At 46.5% G+C, this 27,217-nt stretch overlaps 1 protein-coding gene across 2 annotated transcripts in view; it reads right to left on the bottom strand.

Annotated features, from left to right (window-relative positions):
• Nucleotides 1-9,971, bottom strand: part of SNTB1 (syntrophin beta 1) — a 279,451-nt gene extending 269,480 nt beyond the window's left edge. The window contains exons 1-2 of one of the 2 annotated variants that reach the window (XM_055128958.1): nucleotides 9,596-9,971; nucleotides 8,499-9,115 (exon numbers count right to left, since the gene is read on the bottom strand). In XM_055128958.1, the coding sequence (XP_054984933.1) occupies nucleotides 8,499-9,027 (529 nt within the window). In that variant the 5' untranslated portion in view covers nucleotides 9,028-9,115; nucleotides 9,596-9,971. Of the gene's footprint in view, nucleotides 1-8,498; nucleotides 9,116-9,278; nucleotides 9,347-9,595 lie in introns of those variants that run through there. The other variant, XM_055128959.1, reaches the window with a different exon arrangement.
• Nucleotides 9,972-27,217: the final 17,246 nt, after the last annotated feature.

Below are 27,217 nucleotides of genomic sequence, written 5' to 3'. Positions count from 1 at the left end.
TGCAGGGGAAATTCTGCCTTTTCTTTAACATTGACTGCCTTGAAATGCCTCATTTGAAACAGAATTCTTAGTAGGCTGCTGGAAGATAATTTCCCTTTGCCAAAGCCAAACAGACCACTGGTAGCTTCTGCTAGAAGTCTTTCACAAACGCGACCTGTGTGCGGTGAGTTATTTTTAATATATGCGCCACGGGGTGATGGCTAAGATGCACTGCTGAGCACGGAAAGCATTACCCACCACAGCAGTGACTCGGGACGGAAGGATCTGTTCGACTGGCTCCTTTCAAGGAGTGGGGCTGAATTCTCAAGCCTCTACTGAGACTTAAAGCAGATATTATTCAAGATACCCAAACAGTTTTCCTCTCCTCGGGCAGACAGCACCTTTACCCCATAGGTCCCTGAGTAAGGGAGGAAAGGGCAAAGGAAGAGGGGTTATAAATCCAACATTCATGGTCATCACATTTTCCCACCACTTTGCAAATCATGCCTGGCTCTTCTCTTGTCAAAAGTTGTTCAAGACTGGTCTAATGTCACATCTTTCTTCCTCTCTAGATGGAGCAGGGAATAGTTTTCATGCTCAGTGTGAGTTTCATGGTCCAAAGTCCCATAGCAAGAGCAACGGAGAAGAATGTCACAGAAAGGATGAGGAAAGCCATGGTCCTTTTCCTCTTTCCCCATCTCTACCAGGCTCTCTCCTTTCCATCTCCCCCTGTCTCCCCCTTCCTTCCATCTGTCCTTTTCCCCCCTTTCTAGCCTGCCTTCCTTCCTTCCTTCCTTCCTTCCTTCCTTCCTTCCTTCCTTCCTTCCTTCCTTCCTTCCTTCCTTCCTTCCTTCCTTCCTTCCATTTCTTCTTTTTTTGGTTGGGGGCCACACCCGTAGTTCTCAGGCCTTACTCCTGACACAGGAGTAAGGAGCTCAGGGATCACTCCTGGCAAGCTCGAGGAGACATATGGGCACCAGGGATAGAAACTGGATGGACTGTGTGTAAGGCAAGTACCCTACCTGCTGTACTATCACTCCAGTCCCTTCCTTTAAAACATTTTTACACACTGATGTGTGCCGGGGCTGGAGCGATAGCACAGCGGTTGAGCTTTCACCTTTCACGCGGCCGACCCCAGTTCGATTCCTTCGCCCCTCTCGGAGAGCCCGGTAAGCTATTGAGAGTATGGAGCCCGCGCAGCAGAGCCTGGCAAGCTACCCGTGCATATTGGATGTGCCAAAAACAGTAACAATAAGTCTCCCAATGAGAGACGTTACTGGTGCCCACTCAAATCGATGAGCAACAGGATGACAGTGACAGTGATGTGTGCCAGGTACTATGCTCGATGTACTGGAGTACAAATCCCATGAGTTTTGACCATTGTCACCTGCTCCATGGCCAGCTTCAAGCATCCTCTCTCCTTCACTACCTTTGCTGCGGTCAGCTCCTTGCAATCAGAACCCACACTTCACCAACCCCTTCACCCCTGCTGTCTGCTGCCTGCATCCTGCGACTGTGTCCCTTGCAGCCGGAAGACTCTTGTGGGTGCCAAAGAATCTGGTTTTGAGTTCCCTCAGGTACAAGATAACTTCAGACAAATCAGCTCATCTCTGGCATTTCCACTTCCTCCCATGCAGGGGCTGCAACCACCCCTGCAACCACCATCCACAGAGGATCCATGTGCTGTCAAACCTACAGTGGGAGTGAAATCACGTGACTGGTTGAAGCTTTGCTGCTGACGGGCTCTGGTGTCATTCAGACACCCAGGCTGCTGGTGGGCCAGGGAGTGGTCACTCATTCACCGGAGTCACCTCGAGATGTGAGACTCGGCCTGACATGTCCTTGCTTCAAGCGCTGTATGCGGATGATGAAATGGAAGCCCGCTCACTAAGAGGCCCCTTCCCCCTCCTCAGTCCTCTTTATAGCTCCTAGGCTCTTAGGGGTGACGCCAGGGGCCTGTGCTCATGTGCATCTACAGAGTCCCAAGATGCCAGGGTCTAGATGTCACATTGCTGGATCCTGGCGTGATGTCTCTGGGTCAGTCGCTTGAAAACTATTTCTTTTGGGGGGAGAACAGGAAGGGTCACATCTAGTGGTGCTCAGGGGCTGCTCCAGACTCTGCTGGGGCAGGGTGGGGGGGGGGCTACCTCTACTCAGATGTCACTCCTGACAGTGCTCAAGAGACTGTGGTGCCCGGGATCAAACCAGGGTTGGCTGCATTCAAGGAAAGCACCTAGCCCTGTACATTTCTCTGGACCTCTTAATAGTTGTTTCTCAAGGGCAGTGCCCTAGGGGTGTGTGGTACAGAGAAGAAACTGCATTTCTCACTAGATGGTAGATAAAGGATTGGATGAGGAACTTCTATGCAATGAGGCAGGGCGTGCTTACTGACTGTGGTTCAGTATATTCTTGAGATATTGCTGGGGTACTCTGATTTTTGTTTCAATTTATTTTTTCAGTGCAAGAGGAGGGTTTGGCCTCACCTGGTTTTGCTCAAGGCTTGTTCCTTACTACTCACTCCTAGCAGTACTCTGGAGCCATCCGTATGTGGTGCTGGGGATGGCTGTGCCAGGCAAGTGCCCTGCCCACTGTGCTATCGCTCTGCCTTCTGTCTGGAAATTCTGTACCATCACAGCTTCAGCAAACCAGATGTGCTGGGCAGAAAAATAGCTCCCCTCCTCCAAGATATGCCCATGTTCTAGAATCCAAATCCCAGAAATCTTTATAAGGCAAAGAAAGATTGACTGAAAATTTGAGTGAGGCTTACCATCAATTGATTTTCGAAATATGGTGATTATCCTGAGGTCTCCAGGTGTGATGAATGTCCTTAAATATGGGGTAGGTCAGAGGTTAGGGGAACAGACCTTATATGTGCAAGGCCCCAAGTTTCGCCCTGAGCATCGTTAGGCTGTTCCCAGGATGCCTGAATATAGTCCTAAAGGGCTCCTGAGAGCAGCAGGGTAGCACCTCTGGGTCTGAGTAGCACCACAGTGCCGATCCCTGACTTGTCTATCATGCCAGCCAGCTAAGTGACTCTGAGAGCCCCTAAGCTGCTTAGGATCCACCCAAAAATGCAAAAGGGAGGATGTAGTAGTTTGAAATGAGAAGAATTTCAGCTGCTAATACAAGCTTAAAAAATCAAGAGAGATACAAGAGCCAAGTCATATGAACCATCTCTAGAAGCTTCTAGAAAAGTCAAGGGGCTAAGATGCTCTCCCAAGAGTATCCAGGAAAAAGAATGCAGTCCAAGAGACACCTTAATTTTACTTCAATGAGATCCACATCAGATTTGATTTAAAAAAAACTGATAATAAATTTATATTTTCATTTTCTACAATTCAGATCATTTGCTATAGCAGCAATAAAAATCTGATCCAGTGGAGGGAAAGGAGAACTATTTAGGCCAAAGGGTTGCCTTTATCAATCCTTTATCAGCAAGGACAGCAGTCCTTATCTGCTCGCCCCTAAGGCTGTTTGTAAGGCTCACAAGCTGTACTACAACCTAAGCCTCAGGATTTCCTCACTGCAGTCCTTCCTTTTTTGGCAAGAGACTTAGCTGATTTGTGCCTTAGTTTTCTCATTTATGTAGTTCTGCATTCTGGTGGAAATCCACTTATTTAGTAATGCACCTTGCACAATGTGTTATCAAGTGTTAGTCATTAATAAATCATAAAAATCTCGCAAAAGGTTAGGCAGATAAAATGGTCTAGTAGAATTAGAATGCAGAGAAGACCGGTTCTCAAGAAGGCGAGGCCCAATGCAGCCTCAAAATAGCAGCTCAAACATTTATGGAGACACTAGAGATACCCAGACCAGAGCCAAGGGGACAGGATCCTACCCGTGGTCATGACAGAAGCTGAGGATACTATATTTTGAATAAGTTAATTTATGGGGCCTGGGGGCTGGAGCGATAGCACAGCGGTTGGGCTTTCGCCTTTCACACCACTGATCCATGTTCGATTCTTTCGCCCCTCTCGGAGAGCCTGGCAAGCTACTGAGAGTATGAAGCCTGCATGGCAGAGCCTGGCAAGTTACCCCTGCATATTGGATATGCCAAAAACAGTAACAATAAGTCTCTCAATGAGAGACGTTACTGGTGCCTGCTCTAACAAATCGATGAGCAACGGGATGACAGTGATGGGGGCTGGAACCCCTATAGTGGGTAGGGCACTTTCCTTGCATGCAGTAGATCCAGATTCAATCCTTGGCATCCCATATGGTCCCTGAGTCTGCCAGGAGTAATCCTTGAGCACAGAGCCAAGAACAAGCCTGTTCTCAATAAGGTGTAGTCTGCCCCTCACCCCAAAAAAAGTTAATTCACTTATCCTTTACATTAATACCATAATGAAAAATTCTATTGCTTTTAAATTTAGAATTTGCTTGGGTTGTATTATTTATGCAACTCATTTCATGATAATGAAGAGTATGTGCTTAATTCTGTGGTTCAGTATTAGAGGTTCAGTATGCCCTTATATCTTGGCCACATCTATCAACCAAGTTAGCAAAAACCAATAGATGAAAATCAATGTAATAGTCGAGGAGATGGCTCAAAGGGCTGATGGCATAGTCTGCAAGCAGGAACAGCAGCTCTGTTCCCGCACCATGATATAAGAAACCCCTGGAGCCAGAGAGATGTCACATCGGAGAGGCCCAAGCTTGAGCCCTGTCAGGGCAGCCCCTCCCCCATAGCTTCTAGGAGAAACCCCCAAGCACCAAGCTGGGAGAGTCCCTGAGAACCAGCAGGTATAGTCCTCGCACCCCCGCCCCCGCCCCACACCTCACGTCCTGCCAAAATGAAAGTTATAAGACCCCAAGACAAACTTTAGTAAAGTAAAAGGAAGGGATGATCCCTCAGGATGGGCAATGTCCACTTCATTTTACCGGAATTGTGCTAGTAATCTCCGCAGGTGTTCAGTAGGCACTGCCTCCAACTTTAATTCTGAGCCCTCTTCCGTAATGCAGTCAAGCAGAGCAAGCATGGACAGCCGATTCTTTTTCACGCTCCCTATTTTTTCAGGATAAGCCACCGAGGTCCGGAAAGGTGAGGGTGATTCTGTCGACAGAGTAGCCCCATAGGTATGTACAGACACCTGTTTGTGCTCAAGGCCTCAGTTCTCAGCGTGCGTATCCACTGGTAGAGGTAAGGGCTCTCCACTAGGGGGCGTTTGTTTGCATCAGGAAGTGAAGGTTGACTGTGGTCGAAGATACCCACTGGCCCCCTCAAACCACAAACCAACCGACCTCAGAAAGGTCATCTACATCAGAAAGCAGCATCTCTGCCACACCTCTCACCCACTCCCAGATTACAGCAGGCAACCCCCCGCTCTTCTGTAGGAATCCTGGAATCAAGACTGCATTTCCAAATATGAGCACATGGATAGGTAATTTTTTTAAAAAAGTCTCTTCGGGTGGTTTGGATGAACCCCTTCAGCTGGGAAGCTCTCTGTCAGATCAAACAAGGAGAGGCAGAATGTATGCTATTTGACTGGAGGGGGCACATGACCCCTGCATCCACAGTGGCAGCTTACAAACGTTCACCTTCCAACAAGAGACACTGGAAGGGTGGTTGTCTCCCAAGCAGTGTGCAAGAAGAAAGGGGGGTGGGGGGAAGTAGGGGGGTGCCTGGCGATGACCCCTCAGTTTTAGGGTCTGAGGCTGCTGGGGGTGGAGGGGCAAGCATTAACCAAAGTGGGAGAGTGGAATGGGGCCCCCTGGGCTACATACACCCCTGAGGGCTCAGGATGACACAATGTTTTATTTATTTATTTATTTATTTTGCTTGAATGCTTGAAGCAAGATTCTTTTTTTATTAAAAGAAATTTAGAGAAATGAAATGTGAGGGGAGGGGAAAAGAGAGAGATACATGTTTAGGAGAGAACACCCGCAACTCCAGAGGGGAAAAGCCAAAGAGACACTATTATAAGGAAGGTGTCTCCTGGCTTCTCTGAAAACAGTCAGTTTTTCAACTATAGGCCCCAAGTGCAGACCAAACCAAAACAAACCCGGCTTCAATCCCTGCTACCGCATATGGTGTCCTGAGCACCGCCAGGAGCTTATACTTCGGAGGCCCCCAGGTCTTCCTCGTAGGCCCCACCTGCATCCCCTGATAGTGAGTGTAAGAATGTCACGTGAGAGCTGGAGAGATAGCACAGAGGGTAGGGCGTTTGCCTCACACACACCAACCCGGGTCCAATCTCTGCTAGAACATGTAGTCGCCTGAGCACTGCAGGGGTGATCTCTGTGTACAGAGCCAGGAGTAACCCCCTTGCACAGCCAGGTACAGCCCTAAGATCAAAACCAGACCAAAATGAAGTGAACCTGGGTTCAACCCTGCTACAGCATAGTCTACTGAGCATCGCCACAGAGTCAGGGTAACCCTGTGCACAGCCCAAAACAACCAAACTGAAACAAACAACAATAGCAGCTGCATCAGTAAACCTTAAGAAGTACTTGATCTGTTTTATTCTGTTTTGTTTTTTCCCTGCCAAGGACTGACCCCAGGGCTATAAGCAAAAGCAAGGGATCTACTGCTGAGTAAAATCTCTGACCTGTATAAGTGACTTTCTTTCCTTCTTTTTTTGTTTTGCTTTTGGGCACACCTGGTTTTGCTCCTGGCTCTGTGCTCAGGGATCTTTTTTGGCAGTGATCAAGGGACCATATATGGTGCCAGATCAAACTGAACCCAGCCTCATGCAAGGCAAATGCCGTACCTATCACTGTACTATCTCTCTTGAAAGTATTTTTCAAGTACATAGGCTCACCTCACCTTTTATTCCTTTTGGGGGGAGTTTTGTTTTTTTTTTAAGCACTTTGCTAAGTCATTTTTGTGCCAATAAAACCAAGGAGAAAAGTTTTGCCTTAATTTTTTTAAGAGCCTGAAATATAAAGGTTCTGCCTTTTGTCTCACTTAGATTTTACAGTATATCCTGCACTGTAGTGCCCAGCCGACTACCGTCCAAACTGCATGGGTTGTGAATCCCAACCTGCCCCTTGGCACACAAATGCACACACACTTGAGTCGGGAAAACTTTTTTCTGTTTGCTTATGTTAATCATCAAGCCAAAGCAAATAGCCTTCCACTTTCAGGATCCAGCATAGCAATTAAATATGAAGACATCACAAATCCTCTAGATAAATAGGGGGGGGGGGGAGAAGAAAACCCTCTGTTCCCACCAAAGAGTTGCATCAGCTACCACACTTAACCAAGTTGGCTTTTCAACTTTGAACTTTCACAGTTTCACATACCAGCACCACCAGGCACCAGGGGTGGGTGAGCAGGAAATTGATTTTGGCCTCAAATCAGCAAGCGATTTGCACGGTTGGGTTGAAATCTTCTGATTCAGTGGTTACCGGTAACCGAGTTCTTTTATTTATCCCCACTTAAGAGAGGACCCTACCCTAAGTAAAAGATCCAGACAACGCAGCCTGTGGGGAGGAGCGGGGGAGGATCCAAATAAATAAAACAATTGCATGTAAGTGTTGCTGAGCTTAATTTAGGGGGCCGGCGAAGGAGAGAGAATTGCATTGCGTTGGAAGGAGGATGCATTGCCTACTTAGGACTTAAACCCCGCAACACCAGGTAACCACAAAAGTCGGTTCCTTGTGTTAGTCACTGTTTAAAGGCACTGAAGGCATCAACTCTCACAGATGTGGTTTGTAAGACACCTCACACGCAGGGGGATATATTTATTTACAAATGTCAAGTGGTTTTCACAGCACTCTTAGTGGGGGGGTAGCTTGGTGGGGTGGAAGAATATTCCCCGAAAACGACGGACAAAAAACCTCCCACCCCACTTCCCAGCCCTCCATGCAGAGGCACCTGGAATCCAGACTGACCGGCCCAACTCCTAGCAGCACCCTCAACTTTTGCATAATGCTGCAGCCACACGCTTACCGGCGCGACAGCCCTGCCAGAAATCCAGCAGCCCTCCCCCCTCCCCCCGCCCCTGACACCCCCTTTCGAAAGGGGCGAAGCGAGTAAGGAAGATGGGGAGAGTTTGCGCTCCACTTTCCCGCTCTCAGGTCCCTTCGGATTCAACCCTCCTAAGCGCTGCCTCGCCGGGGAAGGGGGCGCTGTGGGGGGTGTCCGTTGGGCCGGAGAGGACCGTGCCAAAGCAGAAAACTATCTGCATGGCTTAAGCTCGGTGAGCTGGCTCCGCCGGGCGCACGGGTGGGCAGCTCGGATCTGCACCGCCACACTTCCAGCTGCCAACCTCACAGCCCCGACCCTTCCTTCGCGTAGGGGAATTCTCCGCTTTTGTAAAAGGTGCGGCCGACAGTGCCCCCTCTCCGGCCCCGTCACGCACCCCGGCGGGCACGACTCCCCGGTAGAGGCGTGGGGCGGGGGGAGGGAGAAGCGCCCCCGGCGAGTAAAAGTTGTTCAAACTCCCTGCACCCCCGCCCCCGCGCACGCACCGCCCGGGGTGTGACGGCACGTGGGTGCGAGCAGGGCTGCGGCTGGCGGGGCGCAGGGGCGTGTGCGCGCGCCGGGAGCGCCCCGCGCGGCCTTAACCCCTTACCTTCCAGCAGCACCTCCTTGCCCGCGCGCTTCAGCGCCTGCACCGCCTCGTCGTGGGTGGCGTCCCGCAGGTCGGCGCCGTTCACCGACAGGATGGCGTCGCCCACGTACAGGGCTTGGGTCTGGTCGGCCGCCAGCCCCTTGAAGATCTTGCTGATGAGGATGGGCATCTTGTTCTCCTTGCCGCCCTTGATGCTGATGCCCAGCCCGCCCAGCTCCTGCTTGAGCACCTTCACGCCGCGCTTCTGGTTCGAGATGGACTCGGGCACCTGCTCGGGCAGGTCGGTGAAGGCGGTGCGGACCCCGGCCGGCGAGTCCGGGGGCTGCGCGGCGCCGCCGCCCGCGCCCCTGCAGAACGAGCCATTGGTGGTGGCCGCGGCGAGGCCGTTGGACGCCGCGGCGGCCTCGTCGCAGCTGAGCACCAGGGAGTCTTCGCTCAAGTTCACGAGAACTTTGTGCCAGCGATCGCGCACCAAAACTTCCAGCAGCCCGCTCCGCTGCGCGCGGCCGCCCGCCGCCGCTAGCGCCATCTTTCCGGCATTCTCGGGGACCCGGTGACGGCGAGGGGTGGTTGGTGGTGGGGGGGGGGGACAGCGGGCGCGGGGCCGGGGGTTTCGCCTGGGGAGAGACGGAGAGCGGGAGGGTGAGGATGGGCGCGCGCACCGCCCCGCGCCCGCGCCGGCCCGACTGCGCCGAGCCCCGGAGCGCGCGCGCCCAGCGCCGGGCAGGAGGCGGGTCGCGGCGGGGAAGGGCGGGGACCCGCCACCCGGCGGCCGCTCACCTGTTCCAGCCGCCGCGGGCTCGGCGTGTGACCGCCGCACGCCCGCTCCCCGCCGCCCGCCCCCAGCCAGCCCGGGGCCGCCGCGACACCCTCCCCCCTACCCGCGCCGCGCCCCGCCCCGGCCCGCGGGGCCCCCCAGCGGGCGTCCGCGCCTCACCTCTGCCGGGTTGCGGGGCCGAGCGCCAGCCTCTCCTACCTGCCTCCACCCCCCACCCCGTGACACCCCACATCGAGCTGTCGCTCCGTTACAGACCCGTTTGCGTCGAAGCCCACGTCTCCAGCAGCCAAGGCTGGGCTCTCTCCTGCGGGATTCTTACCTGTCTGCTCTCGGCAACGGCTCAGACCGAAGCCCCCCGGGTTCTCCGACGGTTCGGTGCTAAGCCCGTCCGGGGAGCTGCGCAGGAAAGGCCAGGATCACCCCAGAGCTGGAAACTTCCTCTCTCAAACGCGAGGCATCCTCGCCCTGTCTCTGGAGAGGTGTCCGTGCTGGCCGCGCTTTCAGCAGGTGCTTGCTCCAGCCCCCACCCCGGACACGCGATTTGGTTCCAGCACTTTATATGTGCTCTGTTTCTGACGCGCCCCCGCCCCCGCCCCCAGTGTCATACCAAATGTTTCCCAGGATTTGGGTTTGTCTCTTTCTCTCCCAAATCTGATAATGTGAAGGCACCATTTCAGAACTCGGTGGCGATGGACGGTGGCATTCAAGCACCTTTATGAACTAAATACTTGGAGCACAAACTCCTTTTTATTCGGTCCCGAGGCCAAGAGTCTTACAATGGTGGTCACCTTCAGGGTTAAATGCGGAACGGCCGAGGTGACCAATGGGTCACTTTGAACCTCCCCAAGTCCTGCTCCTTGAACTTCCCCAGCTCTCCCCCTCCCTATACAGGTGTTTTGGACCTTTTCAAACGTTTCCTTGCTTTGCATTTCCACAGCCCTCTGCCCTCTCCAAAACCAGACCTCAAACAAAACAAACAAATATAAATTGCTATTTTATAGCAATTTATAAGATATACAAAATATTGCTATTTTATATATCTTCATTCTCAGAGATATTCCCATGCTAAATCCTAACGCAGCAAAGCGTCAGAAAGAAATCTTCACTGAACACATCCCTATCGATGGGGAGCATCGTGAACGTTTGCAAACCCTTCTAGATTGTCCAGCAGTTTTCAACGTTTTAAACCCCTAGGTGAATTCTCTGAAGGGTGGCTAGTGGCCCAGAGAGGTGTCACACAAAGATAAAAAGACACTTGAACTGTTTTAGATTTTTCTAGAGTCAGGGGATCGCAAAAGGTGGTGTGGAAGAGACCTTTGGATTCGTGTTTCTGCTCTAGTGTAGTTTCTGCTCCAGAAACTCTTTATTCTCATTGGTAAAGTGGCAAAGTGCCCGCCCACAACAGGGATGCAGGTCCAGCATCTAGAGAGGAATCTGGTGTGGGGAGATTACCCCTGATGCAGGGAACTGCAGCCAGGGGACTGCCCTCTGCCTTAGAAGCTTTGGGAATATTAGAACTTGAGTGTGTACAATCCAAACCCAGCTCACAAAAGTAGAGATGAGCAGAGAATGCCAGTGTGGTGATTTAGAAATCAAACCAGATCTGCCTGGGCCCAGCTCCTCACGCCTGGCACGTCTGCAGCCTGCAGATATCATAGAACACAAGGGGAGGCCCAGGCATAACTAGAGGTAATTTATCAATTTGCTGTAAGAAATTGCAGGCTTCAGGATGGGAATTTCTCAGAGCCTCTGTGATGAGTACAGTTGAGGTTTTTTTGTTTTGTTTTTTGTTTTTTGTTTTTGGATGCAGACTGGCACGGGAAAGAGTAGGTTGCATCAGAAAGAGGCAAGACAAATATGTAATATCATTAGATCTGAGGCATGCATGCTAATCAGAGATGGGATTGCCAGCAGAATTACAGTTCTTTTCAAGACTTTGTGAGGATCATGTTACTTTTACTGAGTAATGTCTGTTTCCATTAGGACCTGGTTTTGATAACGGAAAGAAATATGAAGAGAATTTTCACTTTTATAGCAAAAGAGAAATTTTTTTTAAATAGAATTGAGGGCATGATTTGCAGCATAGCATGCCTTGCAAATTCCAGAGACAGCATACGGCGGGCATGAACTCTGACCTGCAAGAGTGACCTGGCCCGGATCCTTCTGAGGACATACTTTCTCCGGGCTCTGGATTTACATCAGTCCTGCATTGACTGGATGCTGGTGTCATAGTAAACTTCATGTGTTTTTGGTATGATTTAGTAGGTTATTTTGTGGACATGGGAACACTCAATACTATTTTCATAAACTGTGGTAAAGAAACACTGGTACTTTGGTGGTGGTTGTGGTGTGGGAACATTTACCTTTAAGAAGCATGAAATTGTACCCTCAAGACAAATGCATCCTGGAACCAAGGAGATAGTACAGAATGTAAGGCACTTCCACTGCATGCGGTTGACCCTGGTTCAAATTTCCAGTTCTATATATGGGCCTCCAAGCACCACCAGGAGTAACCCCTGAGCCCAATATAATGTAGCCTCAAAACAAACAGAAGAGATAAGGTACATTCAGTTATGTAAACCATTGGAATCACAATGTTAAAAACTAATAAAAGGGGCCAAAGAGATGGCACAGCTGATAAGGTGCTTACTGTGTGGGAAACTGACCTGGGTTTGATTCCTGGCAGCCCATATGGCCCCAAAAGCCTGTCAGGAATGATCCTGGGCACAGAGCCTAAAGTCAGTCCTGAGCACAGGGTATGGATTAACTCCCTCCGCCCCCCAGGCGCCCCCCCCCCCATCTAATACAAATAAATAAATTACTTTCAAAGTTCCCATGTAAATACATGGCAATGGCTTCTTTGTTTACATTGTGTTGGCTTATAAATGGTTTCCTAGGATAATGAGGGAAACTTGTGTTACAGCTAATCTCAGCACTTTACATATATTAACTTAATTCTCTTAGCAATTCTTCGGGAAACAAGTATTATCATCACCCAATCATGTTACTGCTAAGTGGCAGAATCAGGATTTGAAATCAGCAACGAAAAGCCTGGCCTGCTAACCACTCTCCTCTCTACCTCCTCCCGAAAACCCTGGAGCCTGTGGGCTAAGGCCCTCTGTTCATCTCCAGCCTCTAGGGATAGAACCAGCCCTTACCAGGGGCCTCTCCTTCCCTGTCTCAGAAAGCCCCTGCAGGCTATGTATTTACATCATTCTCCACTTTCTTTAAAGGTTCCTTTTCTTTAGAAATGTTAATATGCTGAAATTGATCTTGTTGGCCTAGAAGCCTCACACCCCTCTTCTGGTCTGACCTCTGATTTGCTGAGCTAATTAATGCTTTACCTTTTCTTAGGTCCTGGGAGGATTTGACTGCTGCCCTGTTAGCCCCAAACTGTTACCATCAGGCCAAATTCTACTCTCTGGGTGGCTCCTCTCATTAAGTGTTCTATTTTCCTTCTGGGCCACACAAGTCTGGGCTTGGGGCTTCTCCTGCTGGTGCTCGGGAGGATCACACGTTGCCAGGAATAGGACGGGGGTCGACAGCATGCAAGCCTTTACCCCTGGACTATCTCTGCTACCAGGTGGACCCTTTGAAAGAAAGACTGCACATGGCCGATCCAGGTTCAATTCCCAGCATCCCCTGAACACCGCCAGGAGTAATTCCTGAGTGCAGAGCCAGAAATAACACCTGTGCATCGCTGGGTGTGAGGGAGGAAGGAAGGAAGGAAGGAAGGAAGGAAGGAAGGAAGGAAGGAAGGAAGGAAGGAAGGAAGGAAGGAAGGAAGGAAGGAAGGAAGGAAGGAAGGAAGGAAGGAAGGAAGGAAAGAAGGAAGGAAGGAAGGAAGGAAGGAAGGAAGGAAGGAAGGAAGGAAGGAAGGAAAGGAGGGAGGAAAAAAGGAAGGAAAGGAAGGAAGGAAGGAAGGAAGGAAGGAAGGAAGGAAGGAAGGAAGGAAGGAAGGAAGGAAGGAAGGAAGGAAAAGAAAGAAAGAAAGACACACCCAGCCTCTTCATTTTCTAATGGTGGCACAAGGAGCTCCAAGCACGCCCAGCAGAGGAAATTTGTGGCAGAACCGAGACTGGGCTTTCTGACTAATGGCCCTATTTTAGTAGTTCAGGAATGATACCGAATCCCCTGCCCTTGGGGTTGTTGTTAAGCAGATTTATTTGGTTTAGTTCTGTCCCCATTCTGTTTCCTTTTTCTGTCCTAAATCCTCGACTTTCCCTTCCCAAGATGCCGAACCCTGGACTCTCCGCGTTCTCAGGTCTGCATGAGCAGGTGGCAGAGTCCTCGGCTCTGTGGTGAGCAGCGGGAGGGGGCAGAGGCCGCGTCCATCCTTCATTCCTAGCCGCCCTGTGCAGCGACCACGTGCCAGGCTCGGAGCTGGGGAATGGAATGGACAAGCCTGCAAAGACATGCCTTGTGAAACAGGATAGCCGTGGCAGGGTGGGGAAGGACCGGAACATAAGATAAGATACTTTGTACAGGAGTAAATTCTAGAAACCGACACAGTAACAGGGTCAAGAGTGAAAGGGCCAAGAACTCCCTGCGGGTGGCTGTTGACAAAAGGCTTTGTTAAAGGTGACTCTTGGACCCAGACATGGGTGATAAGAAGACAGGAGTCTTGGCCCAGGGATTAAGGGGTGGTGGGGTGCCCGAAGCACAGGTCCCCAGTTCAGATCAAGGTTGTTCATATGCACCTTGTCTGTTCCCTGTGACCCTGTCGTCTGACCTCTCTGTAGTTCAGCCCTCTGTGATCCCTGCTGCCACAAGCAGTTACCGTCTCCACAGCAGCCCCAGTCTAGGTCAACACAGTTCAAACCACTGGTATTCACAGGCACCGAGCTTGTTCCAGGTGGCTCTGTTGTCTGTGCTCTCTTGCTCATTCCTCTGTGATTCCTATAGCCACAAGCAGTTACTGTCCCCACTGCAGCCCTAGTGTATATCCGCACCTCAGAGGACTGCCGTCCCCGAGAGGCTCTGAAACTAAAAAGATGTGCCAACGCCACAGTCAGCAAACACCCAGGGGAAGCTCCCAGCCCTGACTCATGTGCCACCACAAAAGAGCATGACCCCAGCCAGCACTAGAGGAAGCATCACAGCTAAGGCTCGGTTAACACCGCTCATCCTACTGTGGGGCCCCAGGGAGCAGCCATAGTCACCTTCCATGAATGCCTACTGCAAGGCAAGGGCGTGGAGAAATAAGCAGAGGAGAAAAACGCAGCAATGATGAAGGCAGTGTCCAGGGAGAAGAGAGGGACTAAAGGGAGGTGAGGGAGATTGGGGTAACCCATGGGAGATAGGAGGGGTAGGAATCACAGAGAAGGGGAGTGGATTACCAGGAAGGACTAGGACACAGGCTCTTCTTGTCCTTTCTGAGTTTTTTCTTTTTTTCTCTTTTTTTGGGGGGTCACATCCGGTGATGCACAGGGGTTACTCTAGGCTCATGTGCTCAGGAATTACTCCTGGGGGTGCTCGGGGGACTATATGGATTGCTGGGAATTGAACCAGCATTGTCCCCTTTAGGGACACTCTGGTCTCATCTCTCCCCTCAATGCTCCTGAGTAAACTTCTATGGGCTAGAAAACCCGCACCCATATTTTGGTGTAGAAAATATCATCACTGGACTTCTGACACTTTTGATTTAAAAAAAAAAGCAGAACTATTTACAATAGCTAGAATCTGGAGACAACCCGAGTGCCTGAGTATAGATGATTGGAAAAAAAAATCTATGGTACATCTACACAATGGAATACTCCATAGCGACCAGAAATGATGAAGTCATGAAACTCACTTATAAATAGATGGACATAGAGAGTATCATGTTGAGTGAAAAGAGTCAGAAGGTGAGGGACGTAGAATGATTGCACTCATTTGTGGTCTATTAAAAACATGTAGGAGACTATAATCCAGGTAAAGTAGAAATGAGAGTCAGGAGGATGGACGCATGGTTGGCAGCTTGCTACAATTTGGGTGGAGAGGGCAGTTAGGATAGAGAAGGGGTCACTATGACCATGATAGTTGGAAATGATCACTCTGGACAAGAATTGCGTGTGGAGAGTAGGTAAAGGGTTATATGTGATAACGTTTCAGTACCTGAAGTGCCTGCCCTAGAGGCAGACTCTGGGTGGGTGATGGTGGGAGGGAAATTGGGGACATTAGTGGTAAAAATAAAACATACATTTTTGAAGGGACAGGTGTTGGAACATTGTATGATCGGAACCCAATCAGGAACCGCTTTGTCAATGTGAATCTCAGGGTGATTTGATTTTTTAAAAAAAAAATTTTAAAGGAAGCTGAGCTACTTTGGTGGTGGTGGTGTGGGGGCGGGGGTGACCAAAGTTTCCAGTCATCCAGGGCAGAGAGTAGCTGCGAGGTGAATAGGAAAGAAGAGCCCTGGGGTGCTCCTTGGTGGGGGAGGGAGGGGAAGATGGGCTAGCAGATGAAAAGGAGCGGGGAGTGGGTGGGATGCCAGGTGGTGCTCCACGCCTATGGTGAAGCCTACCCAAATCAACAGGTATTGAGGAAACATTTATTAAGTGCTGCCCTTACAGAGTGGGGGAGCTGGAGGGGCCCCCCAAGAATGCCAGGGCCATTGAGCAGGAAGAAGGCGTGATCAGAAAGGGGAAACTGAGAGACTGGGCTTGCCGTGGTGCTGAAACGGGGGGCGGTGTGGGGGGGAGCAGCAGGTCCCTGGTCCCAACTCCTAATCCCGATGAGTCATTTTTGTTTTTAAAAATGAGGTGCTGAGAGTGTGGAGGGCACGCGAACAGGAAGCTCAAAGGGTTCTTTCTTCTCTGTCCACTTGGCCATCTGTTTGAAATGGGTTGGCAAAGCCCCTGCGTTGCATGTGCCTACCTGGCATTTCCCTGGGCGGGTCCTGGGTAAACGCTCAGGGCCGCCCCCAGACTCTCGGGCAGCCAGTGAGCTGGGAGCTGTCTGCTTGATCACGGTTTAGACTCTCGAGTAGGGACTTTCCCAGGAGTAGGTCTAGCCCCAGGCGGAATCCGAAGCACTTGGGTGTTTATCCTCTGCCTTCTCTGCTTATGTTCCACACTCCCTTCACTTTCCTTCCATCACCGCTGCTGAAATAAACCTGATGTCCATTTGTGAACCGTTTGTGCCACTTCTCCAAGGGATTAAAACATTTGAGTCTTTTTAAGCAATAGACGACAGGCGAGGCTAGTCTGGCCATCACACGCTAGAAACCTTAGTCATTTATCCAAGTAGGCATAGGAAATATTCTGATGCAAGAGTAGAGTCACCAGAAATCAAATACGAGGCGGCAGAAAGATAGTACAGTGGGCAGGGCGCTTGCCTTGCAGGCAGCCGACCTGATTTGACACCGTGTACCACGTGTGGTTCCCAGAACATCACCAGGAGTGATCCCTGAGTGCAGAGCCAAGAGTAAGCCTCAGCACCCGCAGGGTATGGTCCCAAAACAAACATGCAAACAAAAATCAAATATAAAATGCGTTCTATAGGATAATGTTGGTTTGTCCTTCCCGCCTTGCCACAGGGAGCCTAGGTTTATTGAGTTACTCCCATCACAGTGCTCCCATTCTGTGTTAACTTGTAACTTCTTTCTTTGTGCTCTGTTGACTTGTAAATATTGTTTTTCTCTTCTCCTTAAGTCCTTTGTATAGTTAATTCAGAGCAATGTCCTTTTTGTATCTGCACAAAAAGACAATGCTATCATTTTGTAACAGCGGAGTTAATTGACTCCAGATATTATTACCTCTGGGGCATCTGTTCTCTCAATTTGAGCCTTAGCTGCCCTTACTTCCTAGCACCCCCAAAGCAGGGTCCCGACAAAGGACTGGATGGACCCAGGGCAAGCAGTGAGCTATGTGCTACCCTGGCATCAAAATGGACCTGGCCAAAGTGCCATAATACTTAACTATAAATTAAGAGCTTGGTCATGGACGAATGCTGTCATGATCCAAAAAGCAATAACTAGACTCAGATTCTGCTAGGGTTAGAAAATATTAATCTAGCCTGAGCACTGTCGTCTGAGTCTGTGGCGAGGTATTCCCAAGAGAGCTACCCTACAAGCTCAATGTATCTCTTACTGTATCCGAACAAAATAACTAATATTAAGAAGTAGAATTGAGATGTTAATTAAGATGTTAATTAAGTTATTGGACTAAGGAGAAGAGGAACACCCCTAGGTAATGTTTTGGCCCTTGAGCCTGATGGCAGTCAAGAAGGGCTTTCTTATGTTGATTTTGCTACCTGACTGGGTGTAGCTTCTACCCCCAGTGCTGGGAAGTTGGAGAGAGGTGAGAGAGAGAGCAGGGCAGCAAGATGGAGCGCGGAGGGACTAGAAGGGGGAACAGAGGGAGAAGAATGTAGAAGAAGAATACAGGAGCAGGCGCGTGGAGAAAGAGAGCCCAGGCTGCGAGATGGAGCGTGGAGAGATGAGCCGGAGAGAGAGGAGGAGACCGGATGAGGGGCCGGATGAGGGACAGTGTGAGGCTAAAATGGGGAGCTCAGAAAACTGGAACAGGCGCGTGGGGAGAATGGAATAAATGGCAACTGATCAATCAGCCAGCTTGGCCCTCGTTTCCTCCTCTATCCAAGTAGGCATAGGAAATATTCTGATGAATATTCCCTATGTCATGACATGGGCCCCCCAGCCCGAGCCCACCAAACCCTGGCCGTGAGAGGGAGAGCCGCCGGGCCCTTCCTAGCCTCCTGGAGGCTATACAGGGCTCTACATGAAATTTGAGGTAACCAGTTCAGAATCTTTTTAAGCTACTCTTCAAGTTCCCCTCCAAAGAGAGGGGCAAAAAGGTTGGTTGTTATTCCTTTTGGAATGACAAACCTCTGGAAACAGAGATCTAAAGGAAACAAACTCTCATTCTTCCCCATACCCCTTCCTCTTCCTTTATGGAATCATCCCTGCAACTCTTCCTTCATCCGTCCAAAAATGACCTCCATCCTCTGTCTAGCAACCTGGTAACCCAGTTTTGTTTATTATCAAATTTTCTTCTGTTAAACTCTTGGTACTGAGGATTTGGTCCATAGTACAGAAACGTTTTTTTTTTTTCAATCCTAGATTGGGTTTTTCATATCTTCCATTTTCTAATTGGAACTCGAAATCTTCTATAAAACACACACCTTTCTCTCTCTTTCTCTCTCTCTCTTTCTTTCTTTCTTTCTTTCTTTCTTTCTTTCTTTCTTTCTTTCTTTCTTTCTTTCTTCTGATTTTCAAGTGAAAATTCAAGCATTTTCCTCAAATTGTATTTCTCCCCCTTAACCCTTAGCAATCTAGACATTTTTGGATGACTGAAGTTCCCAGCTCCTTTCCTCCCCTTTAATCGAGTCAGACTTGAGTTTTATTAAGAAACATGTATTCTTCAAATCTCCTTCACTTCTGGTTTTCTTTTTTTTCTATTTGGAGCCACCCCTCAAGCACTGCACTAAAGGCCCAGGGGCCTTTCCAGTGGATACTTAGATGGTTCAAGGTTTGGCCTGGTGCTCTGGCTCTGCTCAGGCCCAGTGCTTCTGGAGTTCACCACGACTACTCAGCAGTGCAGGGGCCTCCAGGTGCAGACCTGGAAGCTATGAGGAGCCATGGATCAGACTTAGGGTCTCACAGGACTAGGCATGCACCTCAGTTCCATAAGCTGCCTCCCAGCTCCTTACTTCTGAACCTGGTTAAGCAGAGCATTTTATTGTAATTGGGTAGACACATAAGAAATAGCAAGGACTAAACAAGATGAACAACTTGTCCAATTAGTAAATGAATATCAGATAACTTTTAGGTTTAAGATGACAATTTGGAGGTTCAGTTAGAGGAGCACTCACAGGTGGAGGAAAAACTTGAACTTTATGAAAGAAGATTTAGAGTGGGGTCTTAAGGAAGTACAAGCTTGAAGAGGGGACACCATTCCTTATAGAGGAGGAACTATTTTTCCCTATTCAAAAGCAGCAAGAAAAGAATAAGCAGATTTTTTCCCCCCTTCCACTGGGCAGTGCTGTTTAAGGGACTTAGGGAAGATGTACGATGGGGATCTATAGAAAAAAAATAGTATTTACTCCAAGTAATAGAATACTAACTGACATGAAATGCCAAATGGAAAAGATGCACAGATACCACGACCAATCAATGATAGTCAAGGGACACAGAAGCCTCAGGTACAACTGGAATCGAAACTAACATACCCGTTTCTCATTGTATAAGCCTAATTATGACTGCTGCAACACCAGAATTCATGATACCCAGCTTGTTTTACAGAAAGGAAAGGATTATTTTAACCCAATTTCAATTAGAAAAACATTCATGAAGGAAGAAGACTCAGATGGCTGGGTGAAGACCACATTTCTATTGATGAGGGTCATCCATAGAGACCGCCATGATTGTGGTCTGCACAATGATGCCATAATAGAGGTGGGAGTTATGAGTAATTCACCAAAAGTAAAGGATGTACTTACCTGAAGAGTCAGGGAAAATGGCCAGAAAAAGTACAGCAATCTACAGATGGGGGGAACCTATTGACTCTAGAACAATTGTTCATGCTAAGTGTATTGGAAGGCCACTTGCTCCTAGCAATAGAGAAGTTACATGAAAATGGATAGCGAGAGAGATCGGTTTGTTGACCAATAAAGAGGAGTGGGTTAGTTGGAAAATATTGAACACCTAGGCCAGAGAGATAGTACAGGGGTTAAGGCACTTGCCTTGCACCAGCCAACCCTGGTTCAATCCCCAACACAACACTTAGTAGCCAAAACTGTATAACTAAAAATATATTTGTATGAAAATAAAAGAAGTATTTTAAAGATAGACTAAACAAATTGTGATAGAAATGAATGAAATGATAATTAGCTTTTGCTAAATTTTTATACTATGTTGTATCTTGTATGCCTGTAATTATATCACTGATTTCAGATTGCAACAACTTGGTATAGATATCAAGGCATCAATTATGCCCATATTATAAATGAGAATGTTCAATATAACAAAGCTATCTTGTTCATGTGTTTGAACTAGGGTTTCAATATAGGTCTAAGTTAATTCTGCTACACTCTCAAGCTCATGCTTTCCAATTATTATATATAATATTTAAGAGTCAATGAGACCAGGAAGAAGGTATCTGAACTCGTTGAGATGGCATAGATCCGTGGTAGGTTTATTGAGTTTGAGAAAATGGTAGAATACCCCAAAGACACTGAAATCTAAGGTCTGGATAAGATATTTGATATTGTTTGCTGGTACAGGTTTAATGTCATCTAAGGAGACACTTTAGGAAGAAAATGGGAGTGCCTTTTTGGTAATGAGAGCAAAAAAACAAAAAGTCAAAGGAAGATGCTTTAAAAAACGTCTTGAAAGCTGAATGAGCAGGGCCTGGCAATTGATTTGGCTATGAGAAGCGAAGGCAAAGATGGATTAGAGAGAGAGAAATTCATAACTATAATGCTAACTTTTGAATTGCTCCTGTGTGTAATTAAACTTGAAGTAGACAAAAATAGCCCCAATTAATGACAGTATGGGGGAGCCCAGAGGCAGAAAATGTACTTGAATGTAAAGGGCTACTGCCCTACTTCTGAAATACAAATTCAGGTTCTCTGGAGGATCACAGGACACTCTATTTACATAAAGTATCTGCAGGACCAAACTCCAAGGAGGGAACGGATGCCTGAAAACTCTGCCTGTGGAGGTGCAAAGACATCTAGAACAAGCAAAAGGAGGGGTCTGGAGACAAACCGGGCAGCTGCTTCCTTTTTTTCAATTCTATGGGTGTAAATATTTTGTGATATAGGATCAAAGGATTGTTATGGAAGTAGAAGGAAAGAGTTCTCCTGGCAACCTGCTAGACTAGAACAGTCAATACTAGAATGGAGTGCCCAAAGTATCAGTGCAGCTGGCATAAGAAAACAATGAGGCAACTGGAGAGGTAGTGCAGTGGGCAAGGCATTTACCTTGCACACGACTGACCAGGGTTCGATCCCTGGTGCCCCCCATATCACTGGAGCCCAATCAAGAGTGATCCCTGAGCGCAGTGCCAGGATTAAGCCCTGAGAAATGAGGGGTAGCCCAAGAATAAAACAATACCACCCACAAAAAACAATGAGAAGAAATATTCTTTATCATATTTTAGGGAAATAAGCAAATCATCATGGATAACTGGAATTTTCATTTATCATAAATGTATTAATTGTTCATTTCTTCAGGGCAAGCGATATTTAATGTGTAGCTATTACAGAATTAAAGAGCTTCAAAATAACATCCAGAAGCAATTTCTTTTTACTTGTTAGCTTGTGTCTTTGTTGTGTTTGCTATGCACAGGGCTTACTCCTGGCTTTGTGTACAGGGATCACTCCTAGTATGCTTGGCAGACCATATGTGGCGCTGGGAATCAAAGCTGGGCCCACAAACAAGGGAAGTGTCCTACCCTCTACCCACTATACTATCTCTCTACATCCCCCTCCGCCCCCCCCAGGAGTTATTTCTAAACTTTAGAGGAACTAACATGGGCTTAGGAGTACTTTCAAAAGGCAAAGACATTTTTAAAAGGTATAGAATTAAACAATACTTTCCATGTTTACCATGAATCACATTTTTAAAATATAGGACTTCCATGTAGGTTACTTTTATTACTGTCACTTTAATTTTATTACAATATTTCTTATTTTATGTGATTTTATTATTCTGTTTTCCTATTACTGTCATCATTCTGTTTTCTGCTTACATATCACAATTTTAGTTTTTTTTTTTCTTTTTGGGTCACACCTGGCAATGCACAGGGCTTACTCCTGGCTCTGCACTCAGGAATTACCCCTGGCCGTGCTCAGGGGACCATATGGGATGCCGGGATTTGAACCCGGGTCAGCCGCGTGCAAGGTAAACACCCTACCCGCTGTGCTATCTCTCCAGCCCCCATATCACAATTTTAGTCAATATGAGTTGCCATATAGCTTAATGACAATCATATAGCTTTGGAGCACATTTTTTTTTCTTTCTGGCATGAAAAGTTATTCTAGAATCAACTCGTGTTTTTCTACCTACTCCTGGAAATCACTTATTTCTTAAGTTCTTTATCATGTGAAATATGTTAAAAGTCAGGATCTGGAGGTGAGGTGTGCTTATTTCTGCTACAGCAATAGAGATTAACTTCATGGTTTTAATCCAAATCCAACACCATAATGTGCTTCCTTACCTTTCCCTTTCTTTGAATTGTGTTTCTTAGTATGTAAAAGACATGGTTTATGAAATTATCAATGTATTTACTTCCAAGCATCTTGCAATATAGAAATTATTTCAGAATTACTATTACTATTACTCTAGATTTGTCTAGATTTAAATCCAAACTCCCTAATATACTACTTCTTTGACACCTGGGGAAGTGTTTATGTTTTTTATATTCCTGTTGTTTAAACAACATTTTTGCCTGTGCCGGGAATAAACCCAGAGCCTCACATGTGCAAGGCAAGAGCTGAGTCATCGAGTTACATCCTGGCCATTATTTAAGTCTTTTAAACTTCAGTTTTCTCACCTATAAATATTACAAAATATTTTTATCTCATAGTATTATTGCAAGGCTTATAGAAGCATTTGATCAATAGTTTACATAGAGGAAAAAAAGCGACCAATAAATGTGCTAGTTTCAGCAGAGCTTAAGATGATAGTGATAATAAGTGGTGTACACATTCTAGCCAATGTGCATTGCTTAACACAGTGGAAAACAGAATCTTCTCTATATTTATTTAAATACAATGGTGTTTATTTAAATACAATGGTATATACTGTCACTATTAATTCTCTGGATATTACTTTCTTCCTTCTCTTTCTCCCTCTCTCATTTCTAATATGTACACTTTTAAAAAATATGGTTTAGTGGTGATTCAGTAAAAGAATAAATTTAAAAAATGTGATTTAGGATAGCAGAAATATGTATGGAATGCTGAAAGTCCATAGTCAAGTGCAAGGATTGGCGAACTAGTGCCACAGTTTGTTTTCATAAATAAAGTTTTATTGGAACACTGTCATAGACACCCTTTCACATGCTATATTTTCCATAGCAATGGCAGGCAAAACTGAGTAAGTTTGATAGAAGTGTAGATATGGTAAAAAATATGAAAATGCTTTTGTCCTAACCCTGGACAGACAAAGGATGACCCATGGTGCAATGAACTAAAATTCTGGGTAAAGGACTGAAGCAATTTTTAAGGCAGAAGAAAGCTGAAGATGAAGGTGCTGGACCACTGGCCTGAAAATAAGCAAGAAGTCAGGTTCGGAGTAGCCCTCCTTGTTCCACATAAAGGAAGCAAAAGAGACAATCAGAACCAGCGTTTGTGAGGGCTTACGATGTGCCAGACAGTTTATGATGCTTCTCATGCAATATTCATAGCAACTATATGAAGCAGAAGTCACCCAAGTTTCCTAAATGGGAACTTGGAACACAGAGAAACAAAGAAACCCACTCAAGGTCACATCTACTTTGGGAGAAAGGATTAGAATTCAGAATTAAGTTTGACAAGCTTTACATCATGTCCTTTTTTTCCTGCTAGGCCACCCTGTCACCCTCTTCACATTTTAAGCTTCGGTGGATTGAAACTCAGTTTACAGCTAGGGTCTTCTGAGTGAGAACCTTGAGAGTCATTTTTAAGGACAAGCCCCCAAGCGCAACAACTTTTCCTCCAAAAAGCAAGTCCTTGGCAGCCCTGACGTTGCTATGCTTTAAACTCTGTCCCACAGGCTTTCTAAAAGGTTAAAAAGCTGTGGCAGTTCCTCTTGGTGTCACCGACCCCTATGCCCCAGAGTAAAAAGCAGCTTTAGAATATGGCCAGAGCAAGGGAATCTTTTTTTTTTTTTTTTTTTTTGCACAAATGCTGAGATGCTTCATTGCCATTTTAATTTCCAGAAAGTCAAAATCTGAAAACTATGTTTTGGAATTTTTCTTTTTTCTTCTTTATATTTTCCTTTCCTTTTCCTTTCCCGTTCCCTTCCCTTCCCTTCCCTTCCCTTCCCTTGCCTTGCTTTCCTTTGCCTTCCCTTCCCTTCCCTCCCCTCCCCTCTTCTCCTCCCCTGCCCTCCCCTCCTCTGCTCTCCCCTCCCTCATTTTACCTCCTTTCCCTTCTCTTCTCCCCCTTCTCTTCCCTTCCCTCCCTTCTTTCCTGTTACTTTCTTTAAGGAAGAAAATTATCTTTTACAATAAGATTTACTAGGACTTTGATTCTATCACAGGAAACCCCTCATAATCAGTGAATTCTAAAATTCGTCCAAGGTTACTGAGTCTTCTTTGGGGAAGACAGTGCTGTGACTATAGAAAATAGGTGATCCTGATGATACTGTCACTATTTCCATGAGGTTCTCTCTGTCTCTTAGTTTTCCAGTAAGCATTCTAAATTTTGATAGACATAAGTAAAGAAGAGCTGTTTCTTGATTATAAAAAGAGCAAGGGCTGGAGAGATAGTATGGGGGGTAGTGTGCTTGCCTCGCATGTGTCCAACCTAGGTCTCCCAACTCCTCTCAGAAGTGATCCCTGAGTACAGAGCTAGGATTAGTCTCCAAACACAGCCTGGTGTGGCCCACACGCCCAAAAAAGTCCCCCAAATAAAAAGATCAAAGAAAGAATTTAAGAAAAACCCACGATGCAAATATAATGTTAAGTGGCCCCAGTGTGAAGCAGTAATCAGGGCAAATGTTGCTTAGAAGCTGCCTTGATCACTGCCATTTGGAAAAGCCTAGAAGCCAGATCTTCCTAGACAATAAAGGATATACTTTTTTTTTTTTTTGGTTTTTGGGTCACACCCGGCGATGCACAGGGGTTACTCCTGGCTCTTCACTCAGGAATAACCCCTGGAGGTGCTCAGGGGACCATATGGGATGCTGGGATTAGAACCCGGGTCGGCCGAGTGCAAGGCAAACGCCCTACCCGCTGTGCTATCGCTCCAGCCCCCGATAAAGGATATACTTTTAAATAATTTTTAAAAATTAGCTCAGTTTCTAAAAATGCTATTATTAAAAACGAGAACTAACAAGTTCTGGCAAGGATGTAGATAAAAGTGAACTCATAGGTACTATTGGTGGGAATGTAAATTGGTACATGCACTCTGGCATACAGTCTGGCACTTCTCAAGGAACTGAAACTAGAGCTATCAGTAATTCCAGCAGTCTCACTCCTGAGTCAACATATGAAAGAAATGAAACCACAGAGATATCTGCTCTTCCCTTGCTCATCGTAGCATTGTTCACAATAGTATAGGTATGGATAGAACATGTGTGTGGATGGAGGAAAGAATAAATAAGACATTTATATATTCATATGGATGTTTATTTATATATGCATATATAATGTCAACCATAAAAATGGAAATCTTGCCACTTGTGACAGCATAAATGAAACTCAAGGGCATTATGTTAAATGGAATAAGTCACTGAAGGAAGACACCTTGGATATCTCCTATATGTGAAGTCCAAAAGGACAGAAATCATAGAAGCAAAGTAAACTGGTAGTTCCCAGAAGCACGAGATTGCTGTGGGGAAACTGGCGAAGACGGTCAAAGGGCACAAACTTTTAGCTATAACATAAACTACATAAAGCACGATCACTATATTGAACAATTGTGTTGTGAAATTTTAAAAGTTGTTAAGAATATAGGACTTAATTGTTTTCTGCATAAAAAGAGAATTATTTAAGGGAATGGAAGGGTTAAATTTATGAACTCATTTCACAATACACCTAATGTATTATGAAATGCACGTCTTAAATGTTCCCAATGCCATAAGCCAATTATATCTCAATATATTTTAATAATAGACTTCAATTAGCACAAAATACCATTTGACCTTATAAATAGGAGGCAAACAATAGAGTCAGAGTCTGTAAAACATGACTTTGTGTACCTTTCAATGTCAATAACTGTGTTGTAAGATTGCAATGTTATCATGTCTCTGGGAAGTCTGTGAAATCTTCTGTTCTCATAGAATCATGTATCTCCAAGGTAGATATTAGGGCAGAAATCTCTGCTTCATGGTTTTCTCCTTCAGGCTACCCCAGTGCTAGAACTATTGTCAGCAAAAAAAAAAAATAGGAGACACTTTGTTTTCTACTGTATGGTTCAACATCAGGCTAGATGCTTCCATGATAGAATTTTGCACAAAAGGCACAGAACAGTTTCTGAGAGTAATTTTCTACCTCTTTTCATATTCCCAGTTGTCAAGAGGCAAACACTTTCAAAGACTTGTAAGGAAAGATAAATGAAAAGAAACCAAAACATTATCCAATAAAGTACCTTGCAGAGAGATGGAGTTTGAGTGACTTTGAATTTATAGTTTCCAAAGAGAGCACTTCTGGGTAAATACCTGAACTGTGTTCCAGAAAAATGTCTTTGGTATGTGACTGTAGCCCCCAAAAGCTTAACCCAGGTAGAGGACAGAGTTTAGGAGCAAATCCACATGGCCTTTGAGAGTTGAGAAGCTCACCTAACCCTTGTCATTGATGTGGAACCTCCTATCTTTGACTTCCACAAATAGCCTGGTTACTGTTTGTTTGTTTGGAGGATGACACCTTGCATTAGCTGTCTCTTAACAGGACATTTTATAGAATCATAGAATTAACAACCACCCACCAAAACCACCCAGGAAAACCCAATAGAGATTCAAAGGAGGAGTCAACATTCCTTGAAACCCCTGAAACTCTCAGAAATCCCTGCACTGGAATCTGTCCTGATCGAATGATTTACGCCATCACGAAGGACCAGAAAAGGTCAAGCTCGAGCTTATTGGACCTGTGACAAGCCGGAACATGGATCTCCATTAAAAGCCTCATGGGTTCAACAAAATAGTGAGTTTTTTATTGAAATAGTGAATGTAATCAAAGTAAAGAGAAAGTAAAGTGAAAATTATCAGCTACACAGATGGGGGTGTGGGGATGGGATGGGAGGTATACTAGGGTTCCTGGTGGTGGAACATGTGCACTGGTGAAGGGATGGG

Source organism: Sorex araneus, chromosome 2, assembly GCF_027595985.1.
Source record: "Sorex araneus isolate mSorAra2 chromosome 2, mSorAra2.pri, whole genome shotgun sequence".
Lineage (NCBI taxonomy): Eukaryota > Metazoa > Chordata > Mammalia > Eulipotyphla > Soricidae > Sorex > Sorex araneus.
Note: the sequence above shows the minus strand (reverse complement) of the source record. Positions and strands in the feature narration are given on the sequence as shown.